The following is a 22604-nucleotide window of genomic DNA, read 5'->3' on the forward strand; positions in this document are numbered from 1 at the left end:
TACAGCTGCTGTCAGCATATACTGGTCTGATACTAGTCAAACATGATTTTGTCACTGCTGTCACACTTCATCAAACCAAATCAAATACTGCCCCCTGGTGAGATGGAGAAGTATTACTACACAAGTAGTGTATCAAGGCAGCCTGATGGTAAACACATGTACAGTATGAACGTTAATCTAAAGGATGGGGGGACCTGTTAATTTCTACCTAGATCCCCTACAAGTAGTCTCATGTGGCACGGATCTTTATTTCCTTACATTGGCACAGAAACAGTCAAGACTGCTGATGTTGAAAGGTCTGGATGGTCAGAGACTGTGGCATCTTTATCCTGTCTATTTATCCAATCTAAAGAGAAAAATAGCTATGGCACCCATCTACTTTAGAGAGTTCCAGACTTCTCTATTTAGTCTGGGATACTCAGCCGCTACACCCATTTGTTCCTACTGAAGATGTAAATCTTTACAAGCAGGTCATGAATATGTGGAGTCCCTCTCGGGTCACATGGTAGAAATAAAAACCTGGATGTGGAAGTGCGGGGGAACAGATTCATAAACCGTGCGAACAAACTCACAATCCGTGCTCTCGGATTCACAATCTGTGCGCACAGATTTTGCCCTCTTCTCATTGATCAGCTGGAGGCACCATGGATACAAGCAACCCAGCACAGCTACTGACAGTCCTATCTTTCTTCATTGAGTTTACCTTTGATAGTGATCAATAACCAATAAAGATGATGACAACAACTCTGTTTGAGTGTATATGAGCAAAATGCTCTATTTAACTGGAGGAGGAGAAGTGCTGTGGTGCATCTCTGTGTGCATAATGTGGTGCACAGATCTCAGACCACTGATCGGACAGGACAGGACATAAGAACTTTTATTCTGATTAATAAGGGATGGGGTGGGTGGCTAAAATAATTCATCTTTGATGAGAAACATATTAATAACATAATGTGCAGTGATCCTCCAGCACCAGGGCCCATTTTTTTGCTGGCTGAAGCAGCACAGTGCAGCGCAAGTGTTGTTGCTAGTTTTAGACCGACAGTCTTAAAATGAGGTGTGATCAGGTGCTTTGCTGGCACATCTCAGAGCAGCAGAAAGCGTTTGCAGTAATAAGATGGGCCCTTGATCTAAAGTCAGTGTCGTAGTGTTTTACCTGCTATATAGAGGGCTCAGTATTCATATAGTAAGATGCACTTTCATAGGCTGGTTTACAATGCATGCACACTGTGCTTTAATGATTAGAGAGGCTGCTTTCAGTCATTTAAAGGTTTCCTTTCCATGCACGTAGTAATGTCACTGTAGCAAACCTCATGGCTCATTTAAGCAGCAAAACTAAAATCTGTAGTCATAAACAGGACAGTACAAAGGGTCCTCTCCAGAGGAAACAGCAGTGATAGAGCTCAGGAGTCAGGAGATTTTAATAATCAATGAAGTTAAACTCTGTCTCATGCCTAAACGTGCGCATCATCTCTCTTTAGGGGGAGACGCACTCAATGTTTTGAAGGTTATGTCCATTGAAGGTTATGTTATTAATATTTTTCCTCATCAATGATTATTTATTTTGTGCGTACGGATTGTGAATCCGAGAGCACTGTTTACAAATACGTTCCCATGGATTTCCTCATCCATTTTTTTTCCTACCATGTGACCCTAGAGGGGTTCCGTATGAATATGAACCTTAATCTTTAAAAAGACTAAATATAAAATGCAACTTAATACCTGTTTCACATTAATACCAGCTAAAGTATGAAAGTATGGCAGAAGATCAAAAGGAACTATGTGATATGAACTAGAATTAATCATCATTATGTCTTATTTAAATACTCTTCAGCAGTATATAACTATAAAGCTGAATTATATAATGCAATCAATTAATGGCACTTGGACCTGGAAAGTGTGAGTGTTTGTGGTTTTGTGTTTTGGGGTGGTTCTGTATTTGAGGGTTGATGTCTTCTTTTTCTTTCTGAGCTAAAAAAACTACCACTTTTCTTTTCCATGTTCAAAAAGTCTAAAATGTAAACCTGTGTGTAATAAATAAGTTTATTAAAACGCTCGCTGTAGCTGCAGTCCACTAAATTTGAACAGAGGATGGGTCTCGGCCCAGAATAGATTCAGGATTTTTTTCTCAATTTCTTTAACATTACCAACTTTGGGTGTTTTTCTGCATTTCTAATGCATGGATCTTGATGAAAAAAAAATGCCGTATTTATGAGTGAGTACAAAAGGGGACTGGTGGGCCTTGGCAGAGGTATGCACTCTAAGTGCCATTCTAGTTCAGACTGCACACTTTGTCTGATATGATGTACAAATAATTTACATTAACTTAGTGGATTTTAGTCAATTTTAGTGGAGTTTTAATGACATTGAATAATAGATATTATATTAATATATATTTACTCCAACAACAATGACATTGGTCAAATTATTGATCAAAGAGTTCTATAGTTTATGGTCAGTACCTTTCCATAGTAGGAGATGGCCTCTTTGTATTTCTCGATAATGTCCTCCGGACTCAGGCAGTTCTTTGCTCGTCCAATCTCAGTGCTGGTGTCTGCACTAATGCCATTGGCTGTGAGGGCACCTACACTCAAAAGAGGATGGTATATCATTAGTCGAGAAAAGACAGCAGGATGAACGCCCATCAATCTGTTCCACCACAAAATGAAGGGATACGACAGGAGTGAAAACAGGAAGGAGGGGAAGCTTAATCCACCACTTGCTCTTATAAGACATTGCCCTGGCTGCCACCGCCACATGCATATTCATAGATAATTAACAAATAAGACACAGATATACAGTGTTTAAAATGTTGTTCACAGAGCAGGGTTGTAGAACGTATCTGAACAGATAACAACAGGTGATGTTTTTATGAAACTACATGAAATGTTTGCTTCTTTCTATTTCTGTCGCCCCTTTATCATCTGTTTAAAACTTAATGTAAATTCTAAATCTCCACCAACACGTCCCATTCTCCCTTACACACGTACTCTGTGATATCATGAATAATCTGAGGGCTCTGAAATCTCTAAGATGTGATCAAAATGTAATCTATGCCTAACGTCCCAGGCAGAGTTAAACTCACACCTGAAATGGTTCAAGGGTGCATCACATGGTGCATCTCTTAACCAAATCGGATTACAGTATCAATACCAATTGAGAATGCATCACCTAGCAATGTGGCTGTATCCATAGCAACAGTAAGGTGCTATCACTATGACAAATGTGTGAATAATGAGATGCTGAATTGCTATTTCTTAGGTCAATTTTGCACACACAACATTAAAAAGAAAATACACATTAGGGAATAACTGATGAGGGCTTAATAAAATAATTTCTGAGATGATCAAGTTACACAATATAAGTTCACTATGTGACTTTGTTTCTTAGGCTGTGAAAGTGAGAGGTTAAGCCATGGTGAGCATTCAACAAGCAGAAAATCAAAGTGCGCTCCAATAATGATGGGCTGCCACCTGCTGGTGCTTCAACAGAGATATGACTGAATATTCTGCTAACAAATTACAAATATTAAATGATTTTTATGTGATCATCAAAAGTAAGATGTGAGTTGTTAGAATAATGGGGCTTCAATAAATAAGGCATAGAAGCAACTAAAAGAGGTCATTTTAAGTGTTGTCTTCGACTGTGTAGTCGTGTGATCATCAAAAGTGTGGCTGTGAGAAAAAGCAGGTACATTAGGAAAAAAAACATAAGTTGATGGTAAACGAAAACAGGAGAACACTACCTGCTATTGGGAGAAAAGAATATTAATCAATATACAAACAATAAAATAAACCTTAGGAATCAGGGTGCTGATAATGTAAGATGAAAAATGACATCAAACACAGGGTGAATGTGAGCGGAAGCAAACAGGTGACTACAGGAGCTATGTTAGTTAGACATACCATACCTGGGTCAATGAGAACCTCCTGAGCCCCTACAGACAGAGAGAAAGAATGCAGATTCACTCCATGACGCAAGGCGCAATGTTAGCAGTGTTAGTCCCAACAATGAGCTTAATGGCTGCAGCTGTTTTCCTGTAATGTGTGCTCATCAAAAGCCAAGATAAACATTTGGTATGCAATTTACTTTGCCAAAACAAAGTTAAAGGTATCCTGGGAAGATTTTAAACTGTTATTGTGGTACAGAGCTGTCGCTTGCTGTTTATGGATATTTGCTATTTGTGCTGTAAAAAATCTGTTAAGTTGTATACAGGCGTACAGGACGCTGCTGGTAAACAGCAGGGTCTCGTTTCTAATAATAGATCACATAATATTAGATCGATACATGCACTTGTTTACTCACCGATACAAAATCCATTTTATGTTGTATCAGAGCCCCACTTTTATTTGCCTCAAGCACGCACACATGCAGAGGTGACACGATAAACGGACAAGCCAATGGCTTTAGACTATTCCACTGATCTTCAAGTGGCAATAATTCTCCCAAGATCCACAGCAATGAGCCAACAAAGGCAAAGAAGAAGAAGAGTGCAAACTAGTAAACATGGATGTAAACAATGTAAGGTTGAGATTATTCAGAAAAATGAGCTTTGGAAATGTTTTATGCGACAGGAAATGCACTCCGCATGTTTGTTAGACCTCAAGGATACAATGTGTTTTGGAAACATCACTCTGTTTATTTAAATGGGAAACTCCACAGGTTACCTTTAACATATGTACATTCATGTAAAAATTCAGATTTAAAAAATTAAGTTAATGTTGTAATATGTTACATGTATATATGTGTGTGAGTGTATATATATATTATGTGTGTGTGTGTGTGTGTGTGTGTGTGTGTGTGTGTGTGTGTGTGTGTGTGTGTGTGTGTGTGCGTAAAGGCCAAATCAATTACCTCCAGTGCTGGAATAATTATTCCACAATAATAATTATTATTATTATTATTATTATTATTATTATTATTATTATTATTATTATCATCATTCTTTTGTATTCATAGTGTAATTGTAGCCAGGGATACTGATTAACCAGTGACTGGACAGGACAGACAGGTGTCTTTATACTGTAATGACTTGAGACACATTCACTCCACTCAGGTGATCTCCATTTCACTAATTGTGAGACTAGTAGCACCAATTGGCTGGACGTCTGTTGAATTAGGTCAGTCACTTTAAAGGTGGTTAATACTTATGCAATCACTTGTTTAAAATTATATATTGTTAATTAGTTGACATTACTTTGTAGAAATGTGTTTTCACTTTGACATTAACAAGGTTTTCTTTATACATTTTCTTTCATAAAAGTCAAATTATATTTACCATGATTCCATTTATAAAAGGTATAAAAGGGGAAAACATCCAAGGGGGTGAATACTTTTTATAGGCACTGTAATTCTCCTCTTACAGTCGACTACTCAATTGGTTTCTTGTTCACTTGGTACAATAATTGATATATCTCTATATGCACTATGATATTGTTTCCTGGTTAGATGCTAAATTGTGTTTTATTTAACTGTTTTTTTCTGTGTGTAATGACAACACAAGTTTAATCTCATCTTTAATCTTATCTAATTTAAATTCACTGTAAATCTGATTATAAATATATTAGATAAACAAACAATTATCTTGAAAATGAGTAAAATTATCAAAATAATTATTAGTTGCAACCCTTGATTACTCAGCCCTCAAATATCATCCAGGCATCATAAAAGCAGCAATTTATCTCGCACAGGATGATTCTCCGCTGATTCACCAGTCAAGATTTATTTTCACAGTAAGTGTTGTTATGCACAAAGCAGTGTTAATATCACACCATGTTACTAGCATGTTAGTAACAGAGTAGACAGATTAACTGATGTTAAGTGTTAATTTAATTAGCACTCATTAGGGTAAATAAGAGAAGCTTCAGCATTTTAGAAGCTAACATCTTGAACTCTGCACACAAAGGAAGCAGCTTAGCTGAGCAAAGCTTAGCCATGTTTGAGTTGATGGTCAGCAGTGAATATTGTCAATCAATCTCAGCTTACTTCAGATATTTTCTCATCCAGACCCCTGTTTCTATCAGTCTGGTTACAGGGTGACGTCACATGCTCACCTGGTCTGTGGCGTTTCCCTGCGTCTGCTGGCTGGGAGATGCTTGGTTTGCGTCCTGCAGTCTTCCCTGCTGTGCCTCCAGGGTAGTGGAATATGACAGAGGCTGAGCACAAACCCTCCAACGCAGCTGGATAGTAAAAATAATAAAAGACAAATGGTCTATCTCTAGTTTGTTCTCAGTTTTCTTTCAAAGATTTTACTCTTGAAGGAGCTTTTAAAGGGTTATTAAAGTACTACAACCATGTGGTTTACACTGCAGCAACTTTTTGTTATCTGCTGTTGCACTCACTACGCTGCATAGAGGAAAAATAGCCATAAATAAAGATAAAACACTCAAACACAGGAAACTGATCAGTAGCTGATATGAAAGCCTGACCAAGATATCAACAAGGCCAATATTATTGGTCTTATCACAGATACACACATTGAATATATCGAACAATAAATAGCAAGAAATGGCTGCCACAGATATGTTTGAGGACATTTGGAAAACAGTGCCACTATTAAAAAGTTTGTTTACCACAGAGTTATGCAAGTTTTTTTAATTTTATTTTATAAATTCCTGCTAGGTACACACCCTGTCACCATTCTCGAATAACCAAATAATAATAATTTGTTGTTGCATGTGTTTAGCTTAAAACACAAACTCTCAAATATCAACTGTGGTAATGGTTTCAATATCCAGTATGTGTAAAACTCCAGGTAATACATTTCAAAGACACATAAAGTTAACATTGACAGAGACACAAATTCTAACCTTGTAAATCCCGGTAAATAGTTATAGGCCATCATTATCCAGACTTACCACCCAGCCAGAGGAAGTCATTAACCCCCCTGAGCAGCTCCACAGCCATGTGGTAGTGGACCAGGGCGTCCTGCAGCATGCCTGCCTGGAGACACAAGTCCCCAACATGCTTCCTCATCCGTCCCTGGCAACGCTTCTTATAATGCCTGAGAAAGAGCAGCGGTAAAGGGAAGAACATTTTTTTTAGACAACAGCAGGGTGAATGAAGTGGCTCGAATTCTCATGTGTTTTGCCTTTTAAATTGATTTTGGTTTGGGATTCATAGAAAGGACTTTTCCTCTTATAACCTAACCTTATCAGTCAGCTACAGAGGGGATATATGAGGAGGAAAGCACAAGCGAAGGAGAGCAACTAAACAAGGACAGAGTATGAGCTGACACAGTACAACCCTGTAGTACAATTACAACGTCAGGGACTCAGGAAGGAGCAACTTCACCAGGATACAGGGGAAATGTAACTTTTTAGAGGAAAGTCATGAACCCCATTGTGGAAAACATTTAAGCACTCTCAGAGACTGGGAAGGTCATGTGGGACAATAACATGGAACAGCAAATGATCAAGGACTCAAGGTGAAATGGAGCCATGGACAAAGTGTTCTTAGTTGTATAAAGGCAAAATTTAAAATATCTATATAAACATTTATTCTGAGAAGATATATTATATATATTTAAAATTCATGCTTATGCTCAGTAGGCTGCTTCTGAACAACAATGAAAATGTTCTGGCTGAGTAAAACTAAAATGTTCTTGAGGGAGTCATGAAAGATTAACCACACAATTACAAGGATGCCATTATCAAATTCATGTATTTTATGAGTAGCTGCAGCACTTTGCCAAGCTGGACAATAATGTATTCTCTCAATGATAAAGATATGAGATCCATGTGTCGCTCCAGCTCCGCCAGCCAAACAGACGAACTCCCAAACTGCACCTTCCCAGTCGCTGGGACTAACCTCAGCAGCATGTACTGTGTTCAGTGGGTCCAAACTATCAGCACCTCCTTTAAAAAGGACCATACCAGGGTTTTTGCATGTTTCAGCACAACAATATTATATATATTGTATGTAATTACAATGTTTAACATTAGGGTGGAACATTTTCAGAGGTGTGTGAGTGGTTTTTGAAAAATAAAGGTGGCCACTGGTTTCAGTCAATTTTGCAATGTAATTGTAGTCCATCACTTAACAAAAATGTGACATAACCTAAAATATGGCGATATTATTTTAAGGCAATCACCCAGCTGGAGTCACTTCAAAAAACAAAATGAATGGATGGATAAAAACACTGAGGGAGTGAGGGAGGGAAGAAGTAGGTAGGTTTGTAGGTAGGTAAGTAAATAGGTAGGTGAATAGTGGCTGCCAGGAGGGAAGGAAGGTTGCTAGTAATAACCAATACTAATGATTTGTTATTAACAAGCAAAAGCACAGAAAAACACAAGTGTGGTCCTTTAACTAAACCCTGAATCCTCCCTACAAATAGTTTAAAAATTTAACTTATGAGCCAAGACTGAATAAAGTGGTCACTAGGCCTCTGTGAACACCATGCAGTCAATTGAATGGAGTGATTTCTTAATTGTTACAGTGTCAAACACAAGATTGCTGATATAACTTTTAAGTTAAACTAACACAATGAACTGTAATGTAGTACTGCAAATCAGGCCTCATCTACTCCGATGAAAGAATATCAATTAGGATATGGTGCGTTGTGATGAGCCAAGATTCATTCATGTGTAATTTAGGCAGTTGCTAGTGTTCGCTAGCAGTGTTTATATTTTATCAGCTATGGGGACATTTTGGGATAAAAATCTTCTCTTATCTCACTCATATCAACCTTTTTTACAATCAGTTTGTGTATTGACTCAAACCTGTGGAGGAGCAATGAGTTTGGCTTGAAATCATCAGCAAATGCACAACAGCACAGTGGGCTGGGTGTTCCTTTCAGGGCAGAGCTAAAGCTGATGGGATCAATATGGGTTTACTAAACCTAAGTGTCTAACATCTCACCTTTTCACACCCAACAATAAACTCACAGGACAGTATGAAAGAAGAAAAGAAGAAAGACAAATAAACCAATTTAAACAAACCAAAATGAACACAGCAAAAATCAAAAGACAGATTTTTGAGAGGTGAATTTCCGAGCAGGAAAGGCAGACATATAACAAGTGACTCGACACAGAAACAAACATTAACAACTTGCAAATCATGCAGTATAACACATTTACTGACAGCAATGGACATAGAAGCATTCCTTAATCAGCCTCCAAGTGCTTTTGAAAAAGGGGTTATGGTGCAGCAAACAGAACAACTCACCTGCTATCCGTGTCCAAACCCACAAAGTCCTTCTTCTCAAAGGGAACACAGAGCAGTGGTATCTTGTCTCCTGACTTGTCTGTAGCCCGGTCGAGTCGCTTGGACTCCAAAACAATAAAGATGGACTCCACAAAGTCCTCCACTCTCTTCTCTACATCAGAGCAGTCTTCAAAGCTTGGGTAGAAGGCCACATCTGTCCGCTGCTGCTCTGCGATATCTCCCTGCAGCCCAAACACCAGCAAGCGTGAATCATACAGTGTAGAACTGTACACCTCCTTCTGGCCGTGGAAGCGCTCTGCGGTCTGCGGCCACTCCTTGGCTGGGCCGCAGGTGGTGATGGAGATGAGGCCCACCACCTTGCGGTGCGTCTGGAAGTCTCCCCACTCGTTGTTTTCAGGCAGGTAGTGGTGGCGGTAGCGGATGTAAAGGAGACGCTGCGAGTCCCTGATGCTCAGCTGGCTCACGCTGGCGATGCGTTTGTAGATCTTGAAGAACTGGTCCTCGGGTACGATGCCAACCGGCTGGACCACCACAAGTACTGTCTGGTGGTCCTCGGCACACTGCAAGTAATCTGGGACGCTCATCTTTACATGTGGCTTGAGGAGACAGAAAAACAAACATTTACTAGAGCTGATCATATTTCCCCTTTTTGTTTCATCAATTAACATGCAATAACTTTCTTATACATCTTATAATTACAAATGAATTTATCATTTTACCCTTTTAAGATTTTTTTCAGGGAAAGTAGTTGCACTGTTTTACTGTAGTTGACCTTTTTTTAAACGCTGTGCACACCTCTAATTAAATTTCATTCACCTCCATTATACTGGTGCGAAGGCATATGTTTAGGGGTAAAAATCCCAAAACAAAGCAGATAATATCTGCATGAAGAGGTGAGAAAATTAGTTTTGTATATTGGTGTACTGTTCCTTTAACAGTAAAGCATACTAAGACATAAACTTGAAATACAGTTAAACTTGAAATCTTTAGAGCACAGGTTGTGTCATCACTGTCAAAATGTAGGGGGGAAGTATGACCTATGCACTCGGGCCCATTCATATTGTCTGTTACATTGACACCTATCAGCTGTGTTTGTGTTTGTGTTCAGTGTGCCATGTACACCAAAACAGCTGCTGACGTTTGAATGAAAAAGTGCTGCTTGGACCCTCTGATGTACGCAGGGTGAAAAGAAATGGATACCAGCGACTCCTTCATGGTCACAAACAGGGGTTTCGAATTAAATGCAACGTTAACTTTACCGAAAATCAAAGAAAAGCACCTGCTTATGTCTTTGCTAACAAATACAAGCAGTGGCAGCTAAAAGTGACAGCTTATAATTTTATTACAGTGCTCAAATGTGACGAACATGAGGTTTGCAACGAAGGGGAAGCCCTCGTGTCATTAGCTTGTATTCTGCTCATTTTATTTGAAGATAAAAACCTTCCGTGAAGCTACACTGTCGTTTCAAAACAAGTGTTGTAGCTAGCTTCGCTTAGCTAGCTAACCTCTGAATTGGCTTCTCGTGACAGTCGCACTGACTGAAACAACGAGTTAGTTCCTGCACAAATCAGCTCAGTAAGGTCTTTTTGGCTTTCATACTAATGCTGTTAATATTTAATGTTATCTCACGTTACCTTAGCAGTAACCTGTCAAGTTTTGCAGCTTCCTTCTTTGGACCAGTGTTTGCAACACCAGGCAGGAACACGCAATCAACATTCGAACTTCCGGTGCATATTTTCAAAATAAAACCCTCATAGGACAAGTAAGTGTATCTTGAGGTAAGGTGAAGCGAACAGTGAATCTCATGTTGAATAGATAACTTTATTTTGGATCAGAAGGATCTTGTTGTATGAAATCCAGTCTCAACCAACCATTTCTAAATTAAAAAAAATGAAAATATTATCTAAAAAATATCAAATTTTGGAGTCCAGCTCCGTAAATTGAGCGAATTAGGCTAGGGAGAGATACAACAATATATGTACATACTAAAGGGTAAAGGGTGGATAGGAAATAATGTGAGAATAATTCTCTACAACGCCATTTTTGCCCAAATAAGTCAAATTGATGTGAACATGCCGCTTTAACTTTTGCTTTTATTTTGAAACCCGAATCATTTTCCTGCATTCTTACGATAGCTTGGCTATTTTTTTTCTATTTTGGCATTTTCTTCTTCTGCAAAGGTAAGTCTAATAATGCTACGACAGCTCCGCCTAGAGAACAAATAAAGTACTGCAGTTGAATTAGGGTGACCAGATCCCCACAAACGTGATGTGATTTGGTTGATTCAGTGGCAGGCTGCTTTAGTACGACCAAACGACTTTCTTGCAATCTCCCAGTGTGGAAAAATGACTACTGCAAACTAACTACCACAGTCTGCTGACTGGGATTGCAGCACAGTGTGTTAAAAAACTAGTTATTTCCACTGCTGTTACCATTATAGATTCCATCATATTCAACCAAAGTTCATTTCGGCAGGTGAGAATACATTCTAATATGTGGTTTCCTCGTAGTTGTGAAGTATAAGTATAAGGAGTCATACGTACATTGACTTTACAATACTCACGCTAGTGATTGATTGATATGCATTTGTTATAATCAGGTACAATCAGAGCATCTACAGTGTCTCCTCGATGCTACCACCAGGGGACACCAAAGTCTAACAAGTGTAAATCTAAAGGCCTTTCCTCACTGCCTTCAGTATGTTTGTATGTGTGCACATAAAACGGACAGACTGTGAATGAATGACTGTGCTTTAGGCTATAGCCCGCTTCATCAATCAGAACATAACTGACTAATAATAATATTAATATTTTAAAAATAACATAAACATCACAATAATAGCAATAATAAATCATCAGCATCATGACATGTGATGTTTTTGTGATAAAATGCTATAAATAAGATTCACAACTGCAACCAAATACAAGTTGGAATTTAAAAAATGCGTATCCTTCATGAGAATCATTTTCAGGCCATCTCAGCCAAATGGAGGCCAATAATTTCAAAAGTAAAGCAATTTCAAATGTGAAAACTGTGGGGTGAGGGAGTATTGGTCGTGACTGTGTGTCAGTGTGTCAGGCATAATAATTGCCAAAAAAAAAAGACAATTTAAATATAAACTGAGGCATCTGTACAATTTTGTCCAAGAATGTCTAAAGTATTGACCATTGAAAGTGTATATGTTCACAGTATGCTGAGGACAGTCGAGCTCTGTTCCATAAAAATATCTGATCATGTTGCTCATCTGTTGCTTTACAGGCCAGAATTTGAGGACTACATTTGGAGCAATCACATCAAGTGCTGGAACTATTCCTTGTATTGCATTATCTCTAACTTGTTTCAATAAAGTCTTTAAAATGATATATGCTTTTTCTTTACACTTCCAGCATAAACAACCAGCCCATTACAGTTCTTACACTTTACGTGATGCATTAATAATAACAACTGAATGAGGCAAGACTCTTGTTTATTCCATTTTTTTGAACACATGTAAATAAATAACACTACAAATATAGTTTACCTTTTATCGTTTAGACAATATACAGAACAATTAGCATTAACAACTATATACAGGAAGGACATCCAGAGGTTTCTTGACTGATTATAAACACAGATCAGTGTTGGCCAACAGGTTAGACTGTTGATGTCAGTGCTGTCTCAATCCTCTACTGTTCTGGCAGTGATTGTCCTGTAGAAAGAATAGCACAATTACTTATCTGACAGGAAATACTTTTCAAGTACCTTGAAATTACTTTCAATTTATTTCAACACCACAACTTGAGTTGCATTTTATGCATTGACAAATATTCCTGAAAACATTCAGAAGTAGCCTCTGTTACATCAGAATTGTGCCATTTAGTCATTTCATATTTACCAATTCTACTTTTTGGGGAGTTAGCAAAATGTCACTTTCAGAGTAATTTACATAGTTTCACATTTTCATTATTTTTTCTGTGCATTTTGACAGCAGTGTGAACAAGCTCTACTTGCTGGACTTTTTGTAGTACACCTTGGAGTACTTGGCCTAAGAGAAAGGAGTTCCATCATCTCTGCAAAAGTGCTAAGAAGCACATTCATGCACATAAAGCAAAAACCAACATGATATGAAAGAAGGACAAATGTATATAGGAAATGCATCCATCAAAGACACATACTACATGAATAACAGTGGTCTGATCCATGTTGCTATCAGCACCAAGTTACACTCACCTGTCTGAGAGAGACTCTGCAGAAATAGTGGAAATGATTGATCTTATGATGAGAAGTGTGGCTGTAGTTTCTCTGCCATTCTTGTCGTAAACAGTCCGTCACAGCGCCAGCAGTGTCTGATGGGCGGAGTCAGCACAGGATGGTCAGGTAAAGGCAGATTGATTGACAGGTAGTCTGTCCATACAAAATTGTTGGGCCGGTAAAATTGATTGGATGAAGTTTTTACAGCCCTGTCGCTGCCAGAGATCATGGATTTATTTCGAGGTTGTTGTTTTTTTAAATCATTTCATATTTTGAATGCTGTCAGGATGTTAAGAAATGTTATACAAATATGATAGAAAATGCTTTTGAACAGAATTACCCAAGCTCTATGTGTTTCTACAGGTTATGGGGACCTACTCTATACCCTTCACCTATATAAATGTACATTTTAATGTACTTGCTTAGATTTTTTGCAGTCATATAATAATATTCTTCATTGTAATCAAATTAACTTTTCTAAAGATTTTCTAATTACTAATTAACATCAAATCAAATGACTTTTGTTACATGAATTAAGTCATCAACTATCTATGCATTTAAATTTAGACAAGGTGTGTGTGTGTGCACTAATCATTATACACGCAACATATGTATAATTAAGCCAGTATTCAGTGGTTCAGTGAAAATGTGTAGTTCACAGGCAAATCATGCTATGAATGTACTGACCCTGGTGATCCAGAGTGTTGAAGACATCATCCGTTAGCTGTATTGGCGATCAGAATATTCCACTGACTTGCAAATTAAATATGACCCTCTTGCTGGTGAGCACATGCTCCAACACCGTCATGTAAAATTCCTCATTAAAATGTGGTCTATAAATAAAAAATAACACTTTTCTAGTCTAAAGTTTTGTATCGCTCCGAAGAAATACCCAGACAGGTAGATTCAACTCCATTTTATTTTATTCACCCATAAATCACTTTTCACAATCTTCTTGGAAGACAACAGCATTTTATTCCCTATTTTCTTCATTTTTTGGCCAAGGGGAATTGGTCCAAAAGCAAAGCAGGAGCTCAGAGAGAGACATGGAATGTCTAAATCATGGTTGATAGTGAATATACATCAATAACAGGCAAACAACTACAACCATCGACTTACAAAACAGTGCACAAACATTGTGTGTGAAGGCTGTCATTACTAGGGATCCCAAACCGTAACAGCACAATTGTGAAAGCAGGGAGGGTTTAACAGATGTTACAAGTAAGAGAGGGAAACCATGTTGTTCTCAATTTGAAAAAAAAAAAAAGAGATGCGACCCAAACATGATTTTTACATTGAGATTACATAACTGAATCAATGCACATACGTAAAAGCACAAGTAAGTGATGCCTTCATTTTTCCCATGTGGCTAGCCTTAAGACTTCAGTCAGGTCAATTGAAACATACCAGCTTTGACCTTTATGTCTGTGTTCAGAATGAGACATGGTTTCAGTGCATAGTCACATTAATGCATCTTCATGCCCAGGACAATCAGTGAAACTGTAACACAAAATAAACAGAGGAAGGAAAAGCTACGTGGTTGAAAGCTGTTAGATTCACATCATTTCACTCATTTACAATCAATAAGAAATGCTTCCTTCTAGGTGTTTGGTGTCTTTTTGTTCAGTCAGTCAACAATACAGGAACAAAGCTTTCAAGTTATATGGATTGTGAAAAACATAGAAGATAGCAGGAAAGTACTAATACTATAGTGAATATCCACCTGCAAATATGCATTACAGATATATATTGGCACCAAATGTGACATTAAGAAAAGTGTTCATCTTGCTCCACTGGATGCTAAAATTAAGCAGCTAACTACTGGAAGTTTCTATCACTGTTTTTTTAAAGGAATATACCAACCTTTTTAGTAAGTGTGGCCCATTGGTGACCTTTATAACATACCTAATGAGAGCGTCTGATACCCAAAATCAACATGTTTTGATGCTAAACACCAGTGGTGTGGCCAGGATTTTTGAAATACTGAAGTCCAAGTGCCCCCCATGAAGACCTAACCTCCTCAGAAAAGTTCGTTTAACTATTTAATCAGTTAGATTTTTCAGATCGTTAATTATTTCGCTGTTATTTTACCTGTTCAGTTGTGTTTCCTGTCAATTTCATTACTACATAAAAGTCTAAATAATCCACACTGAATAAAATTCTGGTGAGGAAATACTGAAGGCTTTTGTAAATTTGAAATACATAGGTTACTGGAATCAGCCTACAAAATATCCACCATGTGTAAAATTACCATCTACAGGTCCTTAAACTCCCCAAGTTCCTGAGGGAACAAAAAGATTTATTAGGTGGCCCCTGGTGGTCATATCTAAAATACATTAACTAATAGTAACGTACACTGATAGTTACTGTAGACAATATTAGACCACTAGCAGCACTAAAGAGCAATGTTTTTACGAGTGGGTCGCTGTTTTGTTGGTATCGAGCACACAGCCGACACACACTCCTGCCACCAGTTTCACACTACTCGGATCCGACGGCTGGCGGTAATGTTCAAAGAAGAGTAGCAATGTGTTTATAAAGATAAGAGAGGAAGAAGACTGCAAGCTAGCAAAACATGGATGTAAACAATGTGCGATGTAAATATTTGTTAGAAACTGTCTTTGCAAATGTAAGGAATGATATGCACTCAACAGGTTTGGTATACCTTGAGGACAAGGTCTTTCTGTTGAGAATGTAAACAAACGTTTGTTTACAAAAAATGCCACAGGGTACGCCTTTAATGTGTCACAGACAAGAACTACCTTCTAGTTTCATCCTAGTCATTTGTACATTATCGAAGTAGGTCAGATGAGCACAGTGGGTCCCCATAAGGTGACCAATGGACCAAAATTACAAAAAGTTTTCTCGCCCCAAAGAGCCATCCTTGAGCTGCTATATTTCTTCATTAATTGGGTTTAAGGACACTAAAGTCCTTGCTACTTCCGTGTGCATTTGCATCCATGTGAAGTACAAATAGTGCGCAGTCATGTACGACATGGGAACTTGAAGGCTACAGAAAAAGACAACACAGTAGTTAAGACTGAGTGATGATGGTCTGTTTGGTCTGCGGAGGATCAGGAAGATTCTGGGTCGAATGCTGTCATCCAGTGGATTAGTTTAATCTCCAGCGATCATGTGGCCATGGCCAAGATTAGTCGACCTAATTACAGCACATTAAGACGCCCCATTGACTCCTAGTGGACTAGGAGCTCTTAGTAACACTAGTCTGTCAGACGGGGAAAAGGTCTGAAAGAAATCAAAGGAAGAACAGAACAAACACATAAAAGTATAACAGATTAAGACTGATTTAAAAGTCTAATGGTGCAGTAGGGGGAATGTGTGTCTTCTGATTAGTTGAATACGATATATTTGGCATCCTTCATCATGGCATTGAAAGTGAGTGGACACTGCCAGCGGTGCAGAGAGAGACTGAATAAAGGGCCTCCATTAGGGCAAAGGGTGGGTGGGTAGGTAGGTAGGTGGGTGGGTGGGTGTTTGGTAGTTTGTTTGGGGAATGGGGTTAAGATGGAGCATAACACTCCATCCTCCTCACGCCAGTTTCAGAAATTGATCCACTGTATCTGCTTCCACCGCCTCCGAAAACATTTCATAGTTCTGCGAAGAGAAAGAGTGTGGATCAGAAAACAAGAAAACAGAAATTCTGCGACTTTAGGTTGCGTCTAATTAAAGGCACGGACTGATGTTGACAGGTATGCTTAGCTAGTCAGTCTGATTCATGCCTGATGTGATGTTTAAACCTGATTTGGTCACTTGGGGGCAGCAGAAACGAGCTGTAGCCAAACACTGACAATGTCACCTTTTCATGGATATTGCAAACTGGTGAGCAAATAGTTGAATATTTACACTTCCAGCAGTTATGGAGCAACATTATCGGTCATGTGAAGTCCTGTTTTTGCTCACCAGCTGAACACAAATCCAATATTCACTCTTTTTAGCTCGGTTTCTGGTCTCCACCAACTCATGAGTTGACTCTCCTGACTCTTTAGCTGCTAAATGCTCCACTATGTTCACCAGGTAGCTGCCAAATGCTTAAGAAAGGATAGTGTTTCCACATAGACTCCTCCAGCCTGCTGCACCAACTATTTTATTAACGTAATTTTGCATTTGTGCTATAACTTGGGAATTTACATTTTTAAAGCCTGTCCCCATCTGCTTCAGTTTTTTAGGAGAATGATGCAAGGCATGTTTGCTGTGAAGCTCCAAAAATGTTTTGTGGACTACAAAACCTTCCATCAACATGGGTGAGTTGATAATGACTGAATTTTCATTTTTGAGCGAACTCTTCCTTTAAGATTTTTCTACTAACAGTAGTAATGAGCCAAGAAGTGTGCTTACTGGTAAACATGGACTTATACAATGAAGATTGACTTTTGAAAAAAATCTGCTTTGCAAATGTTTTATGAGGAAGAAAAAGCATTCATCACATTTGTTAGACCTCAAGGACACACACATAATGCATTTTGGTGAGTAACACTGAATGTGAATATAACTTTTTTGTTTACATGCAGTGTTGTGTTAATGGTGTTATTATTTATGACCAAACGTATGTGCAGTACAAGCATCTAAACCTTAGTGAGTGCTGATAAATTACTACATAATGTGGTGGTTTAAGAACACACACACACGTTAACTGTTTCACCCTAAATAACAGATGCTGCTCTAGTCTCTTTCTGTGGCAATGCTTTAATTACAACTAGTTTAGTTAAGCTGTAGCGCAATTAACAAATCTGGAACTGAACAAAGTGTCGAATATATAGCATCAAACTAACAATGTACAAGACAGTGTCAACTTTAAAGATGGATCTGAAGAGTTTGTTGCTTGTGGCTAAATGTACACCTTGTGTTTGTTGCTAGCACATTTAGCTGTTCACTTATATAACTAATAACCAATAACAACAAACAGAATATAAAATAATAGATGTCAGACACACATGCATTTATATACTGCATTTCATGCTGCTCATCATCAGCTGTCATTTATGGTGATAGTGATATACACCTGTTATGCTAATACAGTCAACGGTTTAAAATATACACAAATGTTTTAAATTATTTCATGAATACACTTCTGGAGAATTTTAAATTCTAAATTAAAAGTTTCAAGTGTATGTGCTTTCCTCACCCCACAGTACTGGTCTTCATTGAAAAGCTGGGGAGGGACTGCCGTGGGGTCACCTGCTTTGCTTCTCATTTCATCCCGAAGCTCCCCGCCAACAGAGATGTCCACAAGCTCGTACTGGATGCTTTTACTGTCAAGGATTCGTATCATTTCTGCCTGTTGGGACTTCACCTGGAAAGCAACAGCACTCATCAGAAGGGCTGTACTCAAACCCAGCACAACCACAAGGAAACAGTCAATTCATTATAACCTAAGCATATTATCTGGATATATTGACATTTGCCATCACACCTCAAATCCTGCTTCTGTTGACTACATTTCTAAAAGAGTAATGGCTGTCATATTGTTCAAGGTTTAGTCAGTGTGATAAACAATAAGCAGGCGAAAGGCCAACAAACGACTTTAATAGACTGTTCAAATAAACCTTGTAGTTCTATTTCTCTTCAAGGGCAGAGATAAACAGTTAAGACATTTTTCCAGACACAGTAAAACTAGATCCTTTAAGTACTGTACTTTTTGAGGCTGTGCTTTTAAAAAGCAGTGGCTTTATCAGGCTCCTGGATGATGATTAATAGACCTAGTGAACTGAATGCTCTGCTATCTTTCTGGCTGACTGAGGAAGTTGGGAGGGGGTGTTTGTAAAAAGGGACCACACCTAAGCACAGCACCAACTGGAAACACACAAGCTGGCATTTAGTCCGTCAAACAGAGTTGTTGTAAGGTCAGCGTCAAGTCCTTCAAATGAAAAAGAGGAACTTTTTTCGCTTATATCACAAGACCGGAAAAGAAAAAAGCAGAATCTGTAGTTCAGCTTTTCTGAATTGTGGGAAGAACAAAATTATAACCGTTTACAATAACCATACAACTGAATATACTACATAATAGGGGTGTAACGGTATATGTATTCGTCCCGTCCCGTCACGGTACGGGGGTCACGGTTCGGTGCACGCAGTCACACGACGAATACGTCGAGAGAAAAAAAAAAAAAGTCGAGTCCTCACTCCAATCCAGGGGGCTGTAATGAGCATAACAGCTGCCAGCAACCGTCATACAGAAGAAGAAACAGTTAGAAACAAAAACAAACAAAAGAAGAAGAGTGATGGCGAGTGTGGAGTTGCAAGAGCCGCCGGCTTCATTTAAGTCAGCCGTGTGGGAACACTTTGGTTTCCCGGTGCAACATAACAGCGACGGCGAAAGAGTGGTTGACCGGACAAAGACTGTCTGCCGGCGATGTTTTACGGAGGTGCGCTACGTCGCTGGAAACACATCCAACATGCTAACACACATTAGACGACACCATCCCGACATGTCCATCACTGGTACGAGGAAAAAAACGTGTGTACAACAACTTATCCCCGCTTCTTTTAAGCAGCCTCTTGACAATAACACTGACAGGGCCAAAAACATTACCGAAGCGATTGGCATATACATATCCTCGTCAATGCGCCCATATGCCGTAGTAGAGGAGCCTGGCTTCAAATATTTATTGAAAGTGCTTGAGCCACGATACAGTGTCCCATCCCGTGCTTACATTTTACTGTGCAATACAACACTGAAAGTGTTAGTTTCCTTATAATGAAGTTACCAAAGTTGCCAGTTGCTACTTGACTACCTCAGTATAGCCCTACAAGAAATTTAGTTTTTTCTTTTCCTCTGTATGAACAGAATGAATGGTATGAGAACCCTCCCAATGCATTTGTTATATGTTCTATTCTATTTATTTTTATTACTTTTATATCAGGAGATGGTTTTACATTTTGCAGTCAATTGGTGTCTGCTCAAAATAAATGAAAAAAGATAGTCTTGTACATGTGTGAGCTTTTGTTAATTTTTTTCCGCTGTACCGAAACCGTACCGAACCGTGACCCCCACACCGAGGTACGTACCGAACCGTGACTTTTGTGTACCGTTACACCCCTACTACATAATATTTATAAAATGAGAAAGTGATTTCAAATGTGACACACACATTAAACTTGTTGATGTTTAATACCATTGTAGAACAATTCATAAGATGCATTAAAAGAGTAAAAAAAATGTCAAAGCTTACTTCGATACATAAAACCATTATAAAAGTGCATGACACAAAGGGGGTTACATTTTAGTGGGATTACTTGGATACCTTTTTTATTTAGGAAACAGAAAAAGATGGTCTTGCTATCATTTAAATGAACTGAAATATGTAAAAACCAATACATACATTAAAATAATATATAATAATGAAATCATACTTAATAAAATTGATTTTCAATATCTCATTTAAATTAAAATTCTGAAAAATCTTATTCCATCAATAGCAGATGTGTGTTTTTTTGCCTTAGTAGTAAGGCAATAGTAATATGAGAGGAGAATAATATGGCCATGCAGCAGGTGTTAAAGCAGACACACAGGAAGTCAATGGCACATAACCAATCAAAATCTTCCTCTAAAGGCTTCTATCACAGAAATTAGGAGGTTACCTTGCAGCACTATTGCACATGAGAGGGTTAAAAGCCAATGCACGTCACTAAACTTTTTCCACTACATGAATTCCTCACAGCTAATAGGTACCAGATGTTTGGCCCAGTGCTTTGCCATACACTGGTTTCACAAATGTATTCCTACAAAAGGATGTCATGCTTTACAACATCAGATTGTTGATGTCTGCAGGCAGTCTGGATGTCAACCTCTTCCACTCAATCCCAATATATTCAGTGGAAATAAATAGCAAAACTCCATTACCGTGTCAAACTATTTAAAAGTATCCTGCTTACCAACTAACACATACATCAACTAATAAAAAAACGCATGACTTTTCCTGGATTAAAGGGTGTACTGGTAAATTCGGCTAACATATTAATTACCAGGCAGCTCTTACTTAAGTAACCTCTGAGGTTTTACACTTGGTTTCCATGCTCCTTTGCCACCAAGCTGCAGTAACTGGTACAAGAAGATTGACTGACTGTTGTGCTGAAATTCATTTCAAACAAGTGTTGCTTAGTGCATTTTATGTATGCAGAACCGGTTAATATAAACTGTTTGTACGAGGCCTGAACATTACAATTTACATTTGCCCTGAGCCAGGTAGCCTTAAATTGCCTGATTTTTACATGAAGTTTGGCGTACAGTTCTCGATACAGGAAATGAATGCATATGGTCGCCACATTTAGCTATTCCGGCCAGCCTTACATACAAAATGACACTATGACAGTGTCACATGTCAGGGGAAGTAATACGGGTCATTGTATTGAGTATACATTTCTGCAAATAGCTTGCCAAACATGCACGATAACGGAAAAAACAACCGAGATAACGGAATTTAGGTGGAATCACACAATATGTCGTCGTCTGTGCAAGTGTTTCATGTTTTGTTACATTTACGACTGATAACTCTCATCTTCATTTCGCCTACGACCTGCTAATGCTGACGTTTAGTGTTGTAAATGGGCATTGCTGAGCAGCACAGGCCCGCTGCACTGTTAGTCAGGGGGGAGCTCGTACTGATAGGGTGCTGGGTGTGTCAGACGGGACTGAGCATTATTAGCTGCCGACACCGGAGCTCGAAACACAAACGCATCGGTAAGTTTATCACATTATGGCCACTCGACTCACCGTCCGTGAGGCAGTAACGGTGGTGTAGTACAGTTTGATCCCCATTGCTGCAGGTCCTTCCGCTCCCTTTGTGTATCTGCTGCCGAGTGGCTTTCTCTCTCGCGGGCGTCAAGCTGAACCGTTATCGATTAAAAGGTAAGGAAGTTTGGAGACATCACTTTCAAAATAAAAGACTTACAATTTCACAACAAGGGGAACAGTGCTGTAGAAAGTTAGGTGTGAATAAATATGACACAGTATGTTTCCCAGTTGTGGGTTTTTTGGAAAACTCAAACCCACAGAAAAAAACAGTAAGCAGCAAACATGGGCGCTGTGAAAGCTGTTTGGTTGTGTGCTCAGAGGTTGCTGTGTGGCTCATGGCCGGACGAAGCTGTTTGAGGGCTCAGGGGCAAAAATGAGCTGATGGGCTCCTATTTCATATCTCATTCATAGCAACATTTTCACTAACGTTAGTTTGGAGATCTAATTTCATTTACAG

At 38.7% G+C, this 22604-nt stretch overlaps 2 protein-coding genes across 2 annotated transcripts in view; both read right to left on the reverse strand.

Moving 5' to 3' along the window:
- The window catches only part of trappc9 (trafficking protein particle complex subunit 9), a 215450-nt gene extending 204592 nt beyond the window's left edge, over positions 1–10858 (reverse strand). Inside the window, exons 1-6 of the mRNA XM_073463457.1 lie at positions 10800–10858; positions 9166–9761; positions 6858–7003; positions 6054–6179; positions 3911–3937; positions 2463–2584 (exon numbers count right to left, since the gene is read on the reverse strand). Coding sequence (XP_073319558.1) covers positions 2463–2584; positions 3911–3937; positions 6054–6179; positions 6858–7003; positions 9166–9749 — 1005 coding nt within the window. The 5' untranslated portion in view covers positions 9750–9761; positions 10800–10858. The remainder of the gene's footprint in view (positions 1–2462; positions 2585–3910; positions 3938–6053; positions 6180–6857; positions 7004–9165; positions 9762–10799) is intronic.
- A 3438-nt stretch (positions 10859–14296) lies between these two features.
- On the reverse strand, positions 14297–22459 carry sh3bgrl3 (SH3 domain binding glutamate-rich protein like 3). Its single transcript, XM_073463085.1, has 3 exons — positions 22127–22459; positions 18539–18706; positions 14297–17010 (listed from the first exon to the last, which is right to left on the reverse strand). Exons 1-3 carry the CDS (start codon positions 22169–22171, stop codon positions 16945–16947), a joined length of 279 nt encoding a protein of 92 aa, XP_073319186.1. The 5' UTR covers positions 22172–22459; the 3' UTR covers positions 14297–16944.
- Positions 22460–22604: the final 145 nt, after the last annotated feature.

Source organism: Pagrus major, chromosome 3 (assembly GCF_040436345.1).
Source record: "Pagrus major chromosome 3, Pma_NU_1.0".
NCBI classification, from domain to species: domain Eukaryota; kingdom Metazoa; phylum Chordata; class Actinopteri; order Spariformes; family Sparidae; genus Pagrus; species Pagrus major.